Genomic DNA, 18,837 nt, shown 5'->3' on the forward strand with positions numbered 1-18,837 from the left:
TACCACATGTACATGTAATGGGATACCACATATACATGTAATGGTACGCCACATGCACCACATGTACATGTAATGGGATACCACATATACATGTAATGGGACACCACATGCACCACACATACATGTAATGGGACACCACATGTAATGGGATACCGCATACATGTAATGGGACACCACATACACCACATATACATGTAATGGGATACCACATGCACCACATATACATGTAATGGGGCACCACATGTACATGTAATGGGGCACCACATGTACATGTAATGGGGCACCACATGTACATGTAATGGGATACCACATGTACATGTAATGGGATACCACATATACATGTAATGGTGCACCACATGTACATGTAATGGGATACCACATATACATGTAATGGTGCACCACATGTACATGTAATGGGATACCACATATACATGTAATGGGACACCACATGCACCACACATACATGTAATGGGATACCACATGCACCACATATACATGTAATGGGATACCACATGCACCACATATACATGTAATGGGATACCACATGCACCACATATACATGTAATGGGATACCACATGCACCACATATACATGTAATGGGGCACCACATGTACATGTAATGGGGCACCACATGTACATGTAATGGGGCACCACATGTACATGTAATGGGGCACCACATGTACATGTAATGGGGCACCACATGTACATGTAATGGGGCACCACATGTACATGTAATGGGGCACCACATGTACATGTAATGGGGCACCACATGTACATGTAATGGGGCACCACATGTACATGTAATGGGGCACCACATGTACATGTAATGGGGCACCACATGTACATGTAATGGGATACCACATGTACATGTAATGGGATACCACATGTACATGTAATGGTACACCACATGCACCACATGTACATGTAATGGGATACCACATATACATGTAATGGGACACCACATGCACCACACATACATGTAATGGGACACCACATGCACCATATATACATGTAATGGGATACCACATATACATGTAATGGGACACCACATGCACCACACATACATGTAATGGTACACCACATGCACCACATGTACATGTAATGGGATACCACATATACATGTAATGGGACACCACATGCACCACACATACATGTAATGGGACACCACATGCACCATATATACATGTAATGGGATACCACATATACATGCAATGGGATACCACATACATGAAATGGGACACCACATGCACCACATATACATGTAATGGGGCACCACATGTACATGTAATGGGATACCACATGTACATGTAATGGGATACCACATGTACATGTAATGGGATACCACATGTACATGTAATGGGATACCACATGTACATGTAATGGTACACCACATGTACATGTAATGGGATACCACATACATGAAATGGGACACCACATGCACCACATATACATGTAATGGGATACCACATGCACCACATATACATGTAATGGGACACCACATGCACCACATATACATGTAATGGGACACCACATGCACCACATATACATGTAATGGGACACCACATATACATGTAATGGGACACCACATGCACCACATATACATGTAATGGGACACCACATGCACCACATATACATGTAATGGGACACCACATGCACCACATATACATGTAATGGGACACCACATGCACCACATATACATGTAATGGGACACCACATGCACCACATATACATGTAATGGGACACCACATGCACCACATATACATGTAATGGGACACCACATGCACCACATATACATGTAATGGGACACCACATGCACCACATATACATGTAATGGGACACCACATGCACCACATATACATGTAATGGGACACCACCTCCTGTTATCCATTTTTTATTCTAACAGGAGTTCTCTGTCAGGAATATTTGTACTCCCTCAGAGTTTGTTTTCTAAATACTCTGTATCGTGCTGTTATTCTGTGATTCATCCTCCTAAAATGTATGAACATATTGACAACTGGGTGTTACCACCTCCCTTGTCTGTAGGGTGTGTCCCCACACATTATGGCACTGTCATATAGTTACATAGTTGATAAGAATGGAAAAAAAACAAGAGTCCAACAAGTTCAACCTGTTAACCTACCGTGTTGATCCAGAGGAAGACGAAAACCCTTACAAGCCAGATGCCAATTGTCCAATACCAGAAGAGAAAATTCCTTCCCCTCATCACAAATTTGGATAGTGTCAAGGTGTATTCACACACTCAGGTTTTTAATACTAAGCTAGGAATGGATTCAAAAAGAGACTTCTCCATCTTTCCTTTATACATGGCCTCTATTTATGATCTGTTCCTGGCTGTGTAAGTGTGGGGGTAGGAACACATCTGCGCCTGGTGACCCCAGAAATCTGTTTATTCATTCTTTTCCAGGAGTGATAATAGAGGATCAACACCATGCACAATTCATAGAAAAGGTGCTCCAGAATGATTATCCTGTGGTGCATACAGCAGCTGATAAGTACTGGAAGGATTAGGATTTTTAAATAGAACTAATTTACAAATCTGTTTAACTTTCTGGCACCAGTTGATTTAAGAGAAAATATCTTTCAGTGGAGTACCCCTTTAATCTCTGCTACATCCTAATTTTTGCCAGAGGCGGACAAACCTCCATTACCTCTATGGGGCTTGGGTGTTGACCGTAGAACTTGTGGATGACAAACTTTGCTGGTGCTTTCTTTTACAGAAAGCTAAAGGTGTAATCCACATCATTCATTTTATACTTAGAAGTCCAGGGTAGCATCAAGGAAAGAAAACCTGTACCCCAATCCCCCAACAGTGCCAGTCCCTACTGATCTCAGCACATAGGAAATGCTTGTTCAGCCAGTCTATGCCTCAGTCCCCTATTAGCTGAGTGGGCCCTCACAGCCAAGACAAGTGGCAAACAGAGCAGGAGATGGAAGATGCCACAGGTGAAGTCCCGAGGGAGAAAGTCAGATGAGTAAGTTTTTTTGTTTTGTTTTTCTTTTTTGTGGTCCCAGCAACATGTTTGCATCTGGAATACTCCTCCTTTTATTGATCTGGAATACCTTCTTAAACACATAGGTCCACAACTACTTAGATATGTCACCATCAGAGCTGATCGAGTTCTAGTTATAGCTGCTCTCTCAAGGATAAATATAAAAATGTTATTAACTGTGTTTTAAAGGGGTAATCCACCATAAGGTGATTTTAGTATGTACCTGGCAAGCAGTAGTTTTCTTCTTTGCCTACAAATCCCATAATTCCATTATCTATCCTCCCACACAACAGCCACCCCACCCATTGAAACCTAAATGAGCTGCATCCATTGAAAAGACCTGTGGTTTTCAATCAGGGTGCCTACAGCTGTTGCATTAGTTGCAGATTGATGTCTCTCCCACCAAGCGATCCCTCCACCCATTGAAGCAGACAGGCTCCCTGTCATCAGCTGACTAGTGAGTCAGGTTTCGGCCGCATTGCAACCTGGGAAAAATCTGAGACAACAATAATTTTGTATGCTGGTAAAAATAAATATTGGGGTGAAAATCACAGAAGAATTGTGAGAAAACCGTCACACACAGGTACAGACACTATATTATGAACTACACTAACTTTACAGCCCCTGTAGCATAGTCAAATAAACACAATTCCTGGAATCCCCCTTTAATGACAGAAGGGCACCTTTTCCTTTACAAACACATTTCTGGCATTGATAGAAAAATCTAGGCCATGGAATAAACATTACAACTCTCTTTTGTGAAGCCGATGATAGGTTAAATAAATGTGAAATGATTAGTGTATACGTAAAAATATCTAACACTATGTTTCTAGATAACACTGGATCCAGATCTGTAAAATTCTTTTTGTTTTTTATTCCTCTTCCAGTGTGTAGCATGAGAGTCCCAGTGATTGGTCGGAGTCGCCAGAGGAGCATGAGCATACGCTGAGGAGCTGTCGGGCTGCTGTATCTTCCTTATTGAAGTTAGTCACCATTCGTATTGTTAAGAAATTTTATAAAATGAATAAGAATACTAGGGTGCATTTATCTATGGAAGTTTTCTGCACTGCTGCATCATCTCACCTCTGGGAGGCCCAGCATTCTGTATGCAGTTCCTATGCCAGTGTTTCCCAACCAGTGTGCCTCCAGCTGTTGCAAAACTACAACTCCCAGCATGACCGGACAGCCAAATGCTGGGAGTTGTAGTTTTGCAACAGCTGGAGGCACACTGGTTGGGAAACACAGTCCTATGCAGAAGTTTTTTGTGTATTTTCTTCAGTTCTCGGACCACCAAACCTGTGCAAAAATAACAAATACCAATAGTACACCCTGTAGAATTAAGCAGGTTTACTATGGGCATGAAGGATTGTTTGCATATGAGAGGTACAAGTAGGATTTTGTGATGGTTAAAATAAAACTAAGACAGTAGAAACTATGGGGGAGATTTATCAAAACCTGTCCAGAGGAAAAGTTACCCAGTTGCCCATAGCAACCAATCAGATTGCTTCTTTCATTTTTAACAAGGCCTCTGCAAAATGAAAGAAGCCATCTGATTGGCTGCTATGGGCAACTGGGCAAATTTTCCTTTACACAGGTTTTGATAAATCTCCCTCTATAAGGCTGTATTCATACATTACATTTTTACATGGATTAGGACATCTGATTTGTGCATATTTAGCACCAAAATATACGTACTGTCCACATTGCAACCCAATACTGTGTAAGGACAGTGCATAGCAACCGCACTTTAAGATGGTGGGGGGGGGGGGGGGTTGCACCATTTTCAAACAGAAGGATGTAAAATGGTGAAATCACTTAAAGTGAACCTGTCGCCAAACTAAACTTTTAATATATTGTTCCTTATGTAACAATTTGCTATTTACTTTCTGTTAAAATTCTCAACCTTTTATATGTTTATAATTTGATTTGAAAAAACAGCCACTAGGTGGCTCTGTTTTGTTTGCTGCCACAAGTCAAACAGTTAGTTTGGTCTCCTCCCGGCCTGGCAGGAGACCAAACTCAGGAAGTGGGTGCAGGGCATGGCGAGGCACAGCTCTTGCAGATTTCAGTGACGCCGCACCTGCTGGGGAACGCCCACTTTCTCCTGCCGGGAGCTCACACAATGTGAGGGAAATGTATGATACAAAGCTTTTTAAAGCTTGGCAAAAAAATTTAAGGGCCGGAGGGGTGTTAGGAGTATTTAGGGAATATAATCTGAGTTAGTTTAGAAAATAATATGGTTTGATGACAGGTACTCTTTTAAATGTGAATAAAGTTCATTATGACCACAGTTACTCTTTAATAAAGGAGGCCTGGAGGTCACTTGGGGGATCCCTATATAACTTATATACTGAATGGTTTATTAATCTACCCAAACTTTTTATGTAATGGGTTGAACTGAATGGACCAAATAATGTTACTCTATTGAGTTGCCCTGTGCTTGTTTTCTGCTGTATTTTACCTGCTGTTATTTCAGACCCGTTCTGTTCTTCTCCCGTCAAAAAAACGGACTTAAAAAAAAACAAAAGGATGTTATCCATTTGGATCCGTTATTGTTCAGTTAATAAACCAAAGAATAAAATAAAAAATGGAATAAAAAAAGGATTGAAAAAAAACAGATGCAAACGGATGACATTAAAGGCTCATCCATTTTCCATAGACCTGAATGTTAAATTTACTGTATTGTTGTTTTTTATATTTTTTTGACGGGAGAAAAAAATACAGTTTTTTTTTTCTCCTGTAAAAAAAAAAGAAAAAGAAAAGAAAATGAGCGCAAACGGGTGCAAACACATGTGAAAGGATTGTAAAAAAAAATCGCATTGACATCAATGGGATTATTTTTACAACCGTTTGTAATCCGTTTACAAGCAACAACAATGGAACCTAAACAGGGGGGAAAAATTGGGAACAGACAGCCATGTGAACGCACCCTGACTTATAATAAGGAGCAAATAAATAAACGATGATATGATAATTATTATTTATAATAATCGTGTGAGTATTTCTTGTGCTTTAGTGTATGAGCCTGATCTGCTTGGTGCCAGAAATTCTGGAATCTATTAAAATAAAAATCCTGACAGTCTGAATCTTCCTGTAGAAGCTCAGAGTCTCTTGGGTGAAGATGATGTCACATATTTTTAGAGCCCCCGTTCTGCAAAATTCAGTCTTTGTTCTCCATGGAAGTTGATCTGTTTACTGCACCTCTTCCTCTACCGACTAAACATTGTCCTCTCTTGTTCTACTGTAAACAGTCTCTACCTCAGTTCACCTCTCTGGCTGTCACAAATGTATAGGACAGGGAGGTCTGCTCAGTGTAACTTGCCTCCAATACTTCTTTTAAGATCTTTTTGCCTGTGATCTATTTTAAGCACATGTTCGGTAAACCATTTCTTCATTTTTGGATGTATAAGGAGATACAGTAGTTTGCTCTGTGCAATTGTATTACCAAATACTAAAGCTTATAGGGGAAGATTTATCAAAACCTGTGCAGAGGAAAACTTGCCCAGTTGCCCATAGCAACCAATCAGATCGCTGCTTTCATTTTTATGAAGGCCTGTGAAAAATGAAAGAAGCGATCTGATTGGTTGCTATGGGCAACTGGGCAAGTTTTCCTCTGCACAGGTTTTGATAAATCTCCCCCATAGTGTGTACATTTGTCCCTAAAGTTACAATATTAACCGGTTCCAGGACAACCATTGTATGTTGAGACTATAACTCCATGGAAACCTGGTAGTTGCTTCTGATGCCACCAAAATGTTATCTGAAAATAGGAAAAAGTGAAGCTTAAACAAAAATAAGTAGATAACTAATACAGATAAAGCAAGTCCTTACATATAAAAGTAATAAATATCTGCCGGGAGCTGTAAATCACTGTCTATGTAGAGGACAGGAGCTTTTTCAGGGTCCTGTACAGTACACACAGGCCCTCATTTACTATTGCAAACCCGGCATGTTTTGTCGGGTTTTGCTCCAGAATTGAAAAAACCCCAACTAACTCTCAATTTTGCTAAGAAAATCCACAAAAAGGGGCATGGTCTCTGAAAAGGGGCGTGTTCCCGACATTTTCACAAAAACCCAACATATTTACTAAGGTTTCCACATAAAATGTGGTGGATTTGAGCTGAGGAAAACCCGACAGATCAGAGCATGTGTAAAAAATTAATAAATAAATAAAAAAGTGTAGAGAAAGTGGAAAATGTAGGGAAACCTTAGTAAATACCGTGGAAAATAAATTGTAGGGAATTAAAACCCACAAAGAAACCTACCCAACACAAATAAGGGCCACAGTGTCCTATAAAAGTAAAATGGAGCCACCCTTACCTGGAGTCCAAAGAAGCAGCTAACTTTGGCACCAGTAAATAGTAGTACAGAACATGTAGTACATCCCTGTACTGTAGGGGGCGCTACCAGACACCAGTCAGTGCATGCACTTCAGTAATACAGGGGTTTTACCAGTGAATACCCATTCTGATTGGTCGGTTCTTCCAGCCATTGACATGTTTCACAGATCTGTAATGTCCATAGCATTGTATGTTGTGTATGGTTTCAAGTTACAATGGTCTTTTCTGGACCATTGTATGTTGAAACTATTGTATGTTGAGGCCATTGGAAGTTGAGCGATCACTGTATTCACACACACCAGATCAGTTGCAGATCTGCAGTTATAGAATCTACGGCAGTGTTTCCCAACCAGGGTGCCTCCAGCTGTTGCAAAACTACAACTCCCAGCATCCCCGGACAGCCGAAGGCTGGGAGTTGTAGTTCTGCAACAGCTGGAGGCACCCTGGTTGAAAAGCACTGATCTACGGTTTGGGATTTTTCAAGGCAATTCTTTTACTGATATGGAAAAAATAGATGAGAATTGCCTTGTAAGATCTGCAGCGGATCCATTGTGTGTGAATGTATCCCTATAATACACTGCTCAAAAAAATAAAGGGAACACTTAAACAACACAATGTAAGTCCAAGTCAATCACACTTCTGTGAAATCACGCTGTCCACTCAGGAAGCAACACTGATTGACATTCAATTTCACATGCTGTTGTGCAAATGGAACAGACAACAGGTAGAAATTATAGACAATTAGCAAGACACCATCAATAAAGGAGTAGTTCTGCAGGTGGTGACCACAGACCACTTCTCAGTTCCTATGCTTCCTTGCTGATGTTTTGGTCACTTTTGAATGCTGGCAGTGCTTTCACTCTAGTGGTAGCATGGGTCTACAACCCACACAAGTGCCTAAGGTAGTGCAGCTCATCCAGGATGGCATATCAATGCGAGCTGTGGCAAGAAGGTTTGCTGTGTCTGTCAGCGTAGTGTCCAGAGCATGGAGGCGCTACCCGGAGACAGGCCAGTACACCAGGAGACGTGGAGGAGGCCATAGGAGGGCAACAACCTAGCAGCAGGACTGCTACCTCTGCTTTTGTGCAAGGAGAAGAAAGAGGAGCACTGACAGAGCCCTGCAAAATGACCTCCAGTAGGCCACAAATGTGCATGTGTCCACTCAAACGGTCAGAAACAGACTCCATGAGGGTGGTATGGGGGACCGACATTCACAGGTTGGGGTTGTGCTTATAGCTCAACACTGTGCAGAAAGTTTGGCATTTGCCAGAGAACACCAAGATTGGCAAATTTGCCACTGGTGCCCTGTGCTCTTCACAGGTGAAAGCAGGTTCACACTGAGCACATGTGACAGACGTGACAGTCTTGAAACGCCATGTAAAATGTTCTGCTGCCTGCAACATCCTCCATCATGACCGGTTTGGCGGTGGGTCAGTAATGGTGTGTGATGGCATTTCTTTGGGGTGCTGCACAGCCCTCCATATCCTTGCCAGAGGTAGTCTGACTGGCATTAGGTACCCAAATGAGATCCTCAGACCCCCTGTGAGGCCATATGCTGGTGCGGTTGGCCCTAGGTTCCTCATAATGTAAGACAATGCTAGACCTCATGTGGCTGGAGTGGGTCAGCAGTTCCTGCAAGAGGAAGGCATTGATGCTATGGACTTGCCAACCTGTTCCCCAGGCCTGAATCCGATTGAGCACATCTGGGACATTATGTCTCACTCCATCCACCAATGCCACCTTGCACCACAGACTGTCCAGGAGTTGGCGGATGCTTTAGTCCAGGTCTGGGAGGACATCCCTCAGGAGACCATCCACCACCTCATCAGGAGCATGCCCAGGTGTTGTAGGGAGGTCATACGGGCACGTGGAGGCCACACACACTACTGAACCTCATTTTGACTTGTTTTAAGGACATTACATCAAAGTTGGATCAGCCTGTAGTGTGGTTTTCCACTTTGATTATGAGTGTGACTCCATATCCAGACCTCCATGGGTTGATAAATTTGATTTCCATTGATCATTTTTGTGTGATTTTGTTGTCAGCACATTCAACTATGTAAAGACGAAAGTATTTAATACGATTAGTTCATTCAGATCTAGAATGTGTTATCTTAGTGTTCCCTTTATTTTTTTGAGCAGTGTAGGTAAACATCCCTGGTCATATTGGTTATTAATTTGTATTAAAGGACCTCTGTACTGCATGAATTTTACATATTCCTGTGCCCGGGCTGCAAAAATAAACAAAATATACTTTAACTCACCTTCCTACGTTCACCTGTTGCTCCGGTACCGGCCTCACGGTCCTCCGCTGCGATCCTCTTGCTGCTTCCTGGGGACGGTAACGTCACAGAGCCGTCAGCATATCACCGGTAGCAGCGATGTCTCGGGTTATAGGCTGAGCACACTGTCATGTAAGGAGCCGGCAAGAGCTCCCTACATGACAGTGCGCTCAGCCTATCACCGGCCTAGGTGGGACATCGCTGTGGCCGGTGATACGCTGACTGCTCTGTGACTTTACCGTCCCCAGGAAGCAGCAAGAGGATCGCAGCGGAGGACCGCGAGGCCGGCACTGGAGCAACGGGGGAACGTAGGAATTTGAGTTAAAGTTTATTTTGTTTGTTTTTTGGCACAGGAATATGTAAAATTCATGCAGTACAGATGTCGTTTAATATTACAGGGTGATAGAAAAAAGGATGGGGCAAAATGATACACAGTATTAAAACATATACAGTATTTCTTTGTATACCATATAGCTGTCCCTTATTGTTTCTGCCGATCATTCATCATTACACATTGATTCAACTTTTTAGCATTTCATTCAAAGAAAATAATATAAGATAGGTCAGGTATCTAAAACCCAGATATGCAGTGCTCCCAGTCTATATCAATATGGCAAATGATGGGGAGGGACATAAAACATAACTTTTACTAGTTTAATCACGAAAAGACATATATTAATAAGTGAGTGAATACATGGGCAAACAGTTGGCCCTCCAAAAAGACGCAATTTATGGACTCCTGTTAACGTCAATAATAGCTACATTTTGGAGACGTGCAGACTGAGATAGTGACTATATACGCTAGCATTTAGATATTGCAATTGTTTAATTATTGACTTTAACAGGAGTCCATAAATTGCGTCTTTTTGGAGGGCCAACTGTTTGCCCATGTATTCACTCACTTATTAATATATGTCTTTTAGTGATTAAACTAGTAAAAGTTATGTTTTATGTCCCTCCCCATCATTTGCCATAGCATTTCATTCATCATGATCCTGGAAAGGTTCGATGCACAAAACGAAATTTCTAGCCACTAATAAATCTTTTTCCAAACATATTTATAAATGATTTCCATGTCATGTTCGGCTTTTATACAGTTCTGCCAATGCCTGAAATCCATCATTACTTCATCACAGAGAAGGAATGGAATCGGCTTTTCCACATGTGAAAGTGCTTTGTGTTGCTGTAGATATTTTGATGACCAAACCAAACTGATGATATTTAATGAGCTCTGTGATCCACCAGAAGTGCCTATTTCCATCCTATTTTGGCAGACCCTCGTATACTCTGGCAGGAATGACCTGTTCTATTTAGTGCGTATAAAGCCCAAATCTGATTCAATAACAATGAGTGGTCACTAGCAAACGCCAATCATATTCTATGATGCCATGCTTAAAGAGTACCTATCATCAACTAAACTGTCCCTAATCCCCCCCCCCCCATTTGTCCCTGACTCTCACTAACCCTATCCCTGCCTCCCCGCCCCCCTTTAAAACTGCTTATAAATACATTCTTCTTTATTCAGCATTGCAGCTCTTCCTCTTTTCTGGTTCCTTATCTTAATTTGTTTTATGATGGGACCGGAGTACCTGAGTTCAAAGGAGGTATAACACAGATGGACATTTTTGTAACTTTTGGCGGTTCCACGGTATATAACGGTATTTCCTCCTCCTTCCCTCCTCCCCCCCAAATTATCAGCCCAGCGCTGCCTCCATCGGGGTAAATACTCACATGTCACCCGCAAGCGCTGCCCTCCTTGTCCTCCTGTTTGTTGCGGCCGCCGGCGCTGACACTCTATACTGTGCGGTATCCCTATGCCTAGGCTGCAAAAGGTAAACGAAATAAACTAACGCATGTTCCGGTGATAGGCTGACGGCTATCCGACGTTCCCAACTTCGGCGAGCGGAGGGGAGGAGCAGTTCGAATTTTTCATGGGTTTGATTTGTTCACCTCACTCCGGTACCGGACCAACGGGAGGTGAGTTAAAGTTTATTTTGTTAATTTTTTGCAGCCCGGGCATAGGGATACCGCACAGTATAGAACAGTGGTCTACAACCTGCGGACCTCCAGATGTTGCAAAACTAAGACTCCCAGCATGCCCGGACAGCCGTTGGCTGTCCGTGCATGCCAAGAGTTGTAGTTTTGCAACATCTGGAGGTCCGCAGGTTGTAGACCACTGGTATAGAGTGTCAGCACCGGCGGCCGCAACAAACAGGAGGACGAGGAGGGCAGCTCTTGCGGGTGACATGTGAGTATTTACCCCGATGGGGACAGGGCTGGGCTGATAATTAATTGGGGGGCAGTGCTCGCGGGTCACATATTAGTTCCCCGATGTGGGGACAGGGCAGCACTGGGCTGATTCATTCCTGAGGGGAAGGGTCCAAATCGGTATTGCGGTATGGGTTAAATTTCATATCGTGCAGCACAAAAATTTCGGTATTCGGTATGAACCGGTATACCTCCCAGCCCTGCACTGTATGTTGTTTACCTGGGAAAATCATCACACCAACCAGACAAACCAGCAGAGGCCGTGTCCTGCTGTGAAACATTAGGTCCTGACAAAGTATACTACTTCATGGCAGTGATATTACCTAATGGCAGTTTTATTTATTTTTTATAGTGGGATAATGTCCCTGCACAGATATTGTTCAGGAATGCGCAAAGTTTAAGGCATTCACATGGTCTACCCAGTTCTTAATCTGATTGACCTTCTGTGAGATGTGCTGGAATAAATAAGTTAGATCCATAGAGGCCCCAACCTTACAACATGCAGGACTTTAAAGTTATCCAGGGACAGAATCACAGAACTTATTTCTTCCAAAAAATGCACCACGCTTGTCCACAGGTTGTGTGTGGTATTACAACTTGGCTCCATGCACTTCAAAGGAACTAAGCTGCAATACCACACAACCTGAGGACATGTGTGGTGCTGTATATTTGGAAGCAATCAGCTGTATTTTACTAAATAACTCCTTTTAAAGGATCTGTTGATAATGTCTTTGTGCCAGATACCGCTGACACCTTCAGAGCTCTAGTGGAGTTCATGCTTCAGTCGCTCAAAGCTGTTTTGGTTGGAGAGTTCCTTACACTTTAGGTGGGTTTTGGTGACCCTCTCATTTTCCTCACCCTTTACCATTGATCAGTGTTAATAAATGTATTATTCAGGGATGTAGAATCTGTAATAACTGTTGCTTCATTTACCATGCCTCCACTTCACTTTCACAGACTTCTAACTATTAGAATGGACTTTCCAAACTATTAGAATGGATGAAGGTCGGCACTTCCGCAATTGGTGGTGCACGTGGATGGATCAGGTCCAAAGCATAATAGAGAAGTAATCCCGGCACTCACCATGTTTTCCAAGCAAAGTAGTTTATTGAATATCCTCAGTATCAACAGGATGCATTTCGGCCCTCAGCCATCCTCTACTGTCGCTCCGAGGAGGCACCCTGTAGGGGTCCTTTGGCAGCGGATCCGTAGCGTAAAATATGCTGTGGATCCGTTCGCCTGAACATACCCTTCTACCCACTGTAAATAAACTCCAATCTCTTAGACCAGGTGAAGAGGGCCATATGAACAATAGAAGGAACCCTTTGCTGCCATCGCTTGTCAGCTGCCCATCCCCTCAAAATGCAGACAATGAGCTATGACTTTTTTTTTTTTTTCCCAGGTCAAAACTACTCTATCAGCAGATGACCCTATCATCAGATTTGCTTGTTCGATGGTTGAGTGCTGGCCCTATTACACATGGTGATGCTGGTCTGTGTGGTCAGTAATTGCCCTGTGTAATAGGACCCTGGGCTCTCAAACACTTTGTGTTGTCTCATCTAGCCAGCTATTAGAGTAGTTGTCTGTACTTTAAGATTCCCTTTTAAAAGTAATTTGTAGTGATTCACCGAAAGGGAAATTTTGGGCCGAAACAGAAAAAAAAACAAAAATGCATTGCCCTGCCCCCCTTTTTTTTTAAATATTTTTTGTTACATTTTATTATGTTTTTTTGGGATGGGATGTGACCAAAATCAGCAATTCTTGCGTTCACGCCATTCACAGTGCAGGATCAAAAACAATTACGCATGTGGCAATACCAAATATGTTTGTTATTTTTTATATGGAAAATGGGAAAAGGAGGGTGATTTAAACTTTTAATATGGATGGGGTTAATGGATGTTTTTTAAACTTTCATCTTTTTTTTTTTTATGTATTTTTTTTAACACTTTATTGGTCCCCTTAGGGAACTTTTAGGAGGAATCATTAGATTCCTCATACAGATCAATGGAGTTCCATAGACTCCATTGATCTATGCTCATTTGATTGAACCTCCTTCATCCAGGTCCAATCAAATGAAGAACCACGGACATCAATGATGCAGAGGTAAGCCCTCTGGCACTTGGTACATTTACATGTCCCTTTAAATGCCGCGGTCAGCTTTGATAGCGGCAATCTAAAGGGTTAATAGCCAGCCGTGGCAATCACCGCATGTTGGCTATTAGCGGTGCCCCCCAGCTACAAGAACTAGCAGGGGGCCGCCAGGTAATGTTGATGACGGACATCGGAGCAATCTCTGATGTCAGTCATTACAGGCAGATGTCAGCTGCTGATAGCAGTAGGCGTCTCCCATTTATGACGCGGGCCCGTGTCATGTCCTTACCTCTATGTCATGGGTCGGGAAGGGGTTAAGCCATTCCCCATCAAATTATCAGCGGAAAATTCACTCAGCTGAAAAGGGCATATACGGCTGATAATTTGTGGCGGCCGAAATTTTGGTGCATCCCTAGTCATTTGTGTTAATATTGGGCTTATTAGTTATCACCAAACTTTCTCTGAACTAGGTTTAATTCTGGCTATGTTCACATTTGTCCCACGATTTTGCTGTGATGTTGGCCCAAATCACAGCAAAATAACCACATCAAAAATGTTGAATAACCACACCATGTGAACACAGGCTAAAAAAGTATCTGTATTTTAACAGTTTGACACAGTTTCAAACAACTTTGGTCATTCTACGGTGAGATTGAGCTGTAATTATTTGTCTCCCTTGTATACCCAATGTATATACTCAATACAGCCCCCCCTTTCGTCATATATCTTTTCTGGAATTCTGAACCAGTCTTTTTTATACAGCACATGATGTTCCTTTTCACTCCAAAAAAGTGCTGACTGGGGATCCATCCCTCGGGACCAATGATTAGCCGAAATTTAATGTGTAACATCAGATTATTCTGTAATCTGAAATGTATTTTGGAGAATCATCATAATGTCTGTGTGAAACAAGGGGAAGGCACTTCAAAGATTTTTGTCTTGTACAGAGAGTACTCTGGAAAGTTTACTTTTTGGAAGACATTTTTTAAATATTTATAGTTGACATCAAGCGTTTCCTGCAGAATGAACTTGATGTATTCATGAAAGTGGTTTGATGAGCCAATAATTTGTGTAGACTCTGGATATTTAAAGGGGAAGTCCACATGTATAACCCTTTTTGACCAATATATGTTTTCTTTGCCGCACAATTCTGCTTTGAAGGAAGCCAACTATTAGTTTGTCTAAAATTACAGTCTATAAATTTATCAAACAGTTTGATACACTTTAATAGATCTGATAGATTTGAAGGCTGTCCATATTATGGGCAAAACCAGACAGTTTTGGTTTCTGACAAATTGATAAATCTGGGCCAATATGGCAAAGCATGAACATATGGATTGAGTTTATTAACCAGCTTTTTCTATTTTTGTGGCAGAAAATTCCCAAGTGTTCCCAATTTTGGTGCATGCCTAATTTATGATAGGGGATAAGTGTCTGATTGCAGGAGTTTCGACCACTGGAACCGCCGCAATCTCCTGTACGGAGCCCTACTGCTTACATGTCTGCGGCGCTTATGTGTCCCGGACAGATGCACGTCACACACTCGGCCAATCACTGGATGAGAAGGGATATCCCTGTGACCATTGATTGGCTGCACGAGCTTTGCTATGCGGGTCCCCATACAGGAGATTGCAGGGATCCCAGCAGTTGGACCCCCTGGGACCAGAAATTTACAACCCTACCCTGTGGGTAAGGGATAAGTGTCTGAAAAGTACACTTTCCTGGACTACCCCTTTTAATACATCTTACTCAAAATATGAAACACCAGCCTTAATAAATCTGCCCCTGTTATCAAACCCAGATGTGTGAGCATGAGTATTTTAATGGAGAACTGGAAACATGTGTATCACTCTACAGGGCAAAATAATCAAACTTGTTGAAATCCATCATGACCGATCCTCAGTCCCCGCTACATGTTGAAGGCCGCCCCATACACATTAGATTGACAACAGTATACAAATTTACAGTCGTACAGCTAAATAAAAAAATAATTTACTTGGAAAATAGTCTTGGATTAAAATATCTTACCAAATGATCTATACAGCTCCTATGCAGATCTATCTTTCCAAGGCTTCACAATCCGAAAAGCCATGCGTATAATCTGATCCTGGTATGTGTTCTGTTCTTTCATCTGACCCTTCTCTCCTGGCCATAGTCTAGCTAGGAGTGAAGTAAGGCTAGGTTCACACGTTTTTGCAATACAGTTCCCGTATCAGGTTTTTGATAAAAAAAAAAAAATGGATTCCTCAAAACCTGAATAAACTGTATAAAAACGTGTGTACAAATTTGATGCAAATGATGTCCGGTTGTATACATTTTTTACTTTTTTCATTCCATTATGAATAAAGTTTCACTTGTTTGATTGAAATTCAAAGAAAAAAAACTGTGTGGTCAAAAACCGTATTGTGAAAACCGGATGGAACCGTATGCACATACGGTTCTGAGCGGTTCCCATTTACTCCCATGTTTAAAAAAACATATACTATCGAATACGGCTTTTCACCCGGACCAAAAACTGTTGTAGGCTACAGTTTTGGCTACGGGAAAAAAACTGACAAAACCGTACAGGATGCAAAACGGACGCAACCTGATGCATCTTTTGGCATACGGTTTTCAGTGGAGAGTCACTGCATACAGTTCCGTACGGTTTTCAAATGGAAAACGCATATGAGAACTGTATTCCAAAAACGTGTTGTGAGCCCAGCCTAACACATGACTGCAGGATCATACTACATGGGGTTTATTTATAGACTGGAATAATGGAGCACAATGGGGAAGACCTTTTTAAAGGGGTACTCTGCCTCTAGACATCTTTTCCCCTATCTAAAGGGTAGAAAATAAGATGTCTGATCATTGGGGTCCCCCCGCTGGGCCCCCCACCATCTCTGTGCAGCACCCAGCGTTTGTTTAGAACGGGGAGTGCGAGCGGCGTCGGGGGTCGTGACGTCACAGCCACGCCTCTTGTGACGTCACACCACACCCCCTCGATGCAAGTCTATGGGAGGGGGCGTGGGGGTTGCCACGCCCCCTCCCATAGACTTGCATTGAGGGGGTGTGGTGTGACGTCACAAGAGGCGTGGCTGTGACGTCACGACCACCTGCTCCAAGCATTCGGAACAAAATGTTCGGAATGCTGGGGCAGCAGAGTACCCCTTTAAACAGGACTGTTAGTTTTATTTAAAGCTGTTTTTTTTTTATTTAAGATATGTCAGAGCAATAGGGACTACAGGTGCATTTACTTTTAATGCAGGAGGAGATCTACTTTTTTATTAGGGGATCTACTTTTAGTGGTGCTGGAATTAGATGATCTGCTGACAGAGCAGGAACAGATGCATGTGGCATGCAGAGGAAAATGCTGCAAATTCTTCTCATTCCCCAGTGCTGCCATAAGAAAAGAAGGAGCCACCTTTCCTTTTTTCACTTGCTCTGCCGCCATGCCTTGCCTCGCCAAGGGTTACAAGTCCCGATATATGGTTCATTTGATCATTGAGCATTTCACCAAGATACCATATAACACTGAGCTATACTGGTACAGAATATTTGTCTCCCACTACATAAATGTATCGATATCTCAAATATTAATTCAATAATCTTTCCATTTATAGATCATTCCTATTCTCACCCGATACAAAGTAAAAGTTTTGTACTTATGTTGCTATTTGTATTTCAACAGGGATCACCGATGGGTCAAGGGCTTTGGAGAGTTGCAAGAAACCAGCAATTTCAACAGGGATACATAGATAACAACTTCTTGTCCACTGAACATGACAGCAATATGAACCACCGGAGACACACACAGGGAGGCATAGACCTCTACCAGCTACTGAAAGCTAGAAGAGGAAAAGATGAACAAGGATTTATTAATCTTGAAATGCTGCCACCTGAATTAAGCCTTACTATATTATCCTATCTCAATGCAACTGACCTGTGCCTGGCATCCTGTGTATGGCAAAACCTGGCCAATGATGAACTGCTCTGGCAAGGGTAAGTAATGGTGGATGAAGCATGACACTTAGGAGAGAGATTATGTATGGGTGGTTAAGGGTACAGAAGAAGAAATCTATGAGCGACAGCATCCTTGTCTTGCAAAAATCAGAATTGGTTTATTCCACCGCTGGGGACCCCCATGATTTCAGTGCAGCCCGCGGCATTCTGTGCCAGACACTGCTTTCGAGACAGGGACGTGACGTCATTCCCCCACTGATGTCATGCCACGCCCCTCCATTCATGTCTATGAGAGTGGGCGTGACTGTCGTCACGCCCCCTCCCATAGACATGAATGGATGGGCTTTGCGTGATGTCACTAGGAGGCGTGGCCGTCTCAGAGTCAGTGCCTGGCACAAAATGCGTGGAGCTATTTTGTACTTTGAATAAAATTAATAAAACGTTAATATTAAAAAATAAATAAAAATGCGTGGAGCTGCACCGAGATCGCGGGGGTCCCCAGCGGCAGGACCCCTGTGATCATACATCATAAGATGTATAAAGCCGGAATACCCCTTTAAGCCATTTGCATAGGTTAAAATACATACAAGATCAAGCCATACATCTTGTGGCATAAATAAACCAGTTCTGAAGGATGTTTTCGTCTTTGGATTTTTTTGTTGTCATTGGATATGGGTATGAACCAACTATTTTGGGAGGGCATGCATCTGTTGTTCTTGGACTTTTCTGTTTCCACTATACAGTATTGTGGTGGTTAAGGGCAGTTCATATGATGTAGTACATCTGCAGCTTTCCCCCTCTTCCCCCAAGTGTAAACTATATATGCTTGTCCACAAGAAATAATTAGTTACAACTGTCAGATATATAGTAAAATGCAGCACTTTGGCATACGTGAGGGCT

At 42.3% G+C, this 18,837-nt stretch overlaps 1 protein-coding gene across 2 annotated transcripts in view; it reads left to right on the plus strand.

The window, feature by feature from the left end:
* Positions 1-18,837, plus strand: part of FBXO8 (F-box protein 8) — a 47,110-nt gene that overhangs the window by 9,736 nt on the left and 18,537 nt on the right. Inside the window, exons 1-3 of one of the 2 annotated variants that reach the window (XM_056560768.1) lie at positions 2,782-2,993; positions 3,899-3,994; positions 17,666-17,976. In XM_056560768.1, the coding sequence (XP_056416743.1) occupies positions 17,675-17,976 (302 nt within the window). In that variant the 5' untranslated portion in view covers positions 2,782-2,993; positions 3,899-3,994; positions 17,666-17,674. Of the gene's footprint in view, positions 1-2,781; positions 2,994-3,898; positions 3,995-17,665; positions 17,977-18,837 lie in introns of those variants that run through there. The other variant, XM_056560759.1, reaches the window with a different exon arrangement.

Source organism: Hyla sarda, chromosome 1, assembly GCF_029499605.1.
Source record: "Hyla sarda isolate aHylSar1 chromosome 1, aHylSar1.hap1, whole genome shotgun sequence".
NCBI lineage: Eukaryota > Metazoa > Chordata > Amphibia > Anura > Hylidae > Hyla > Hyla sarda.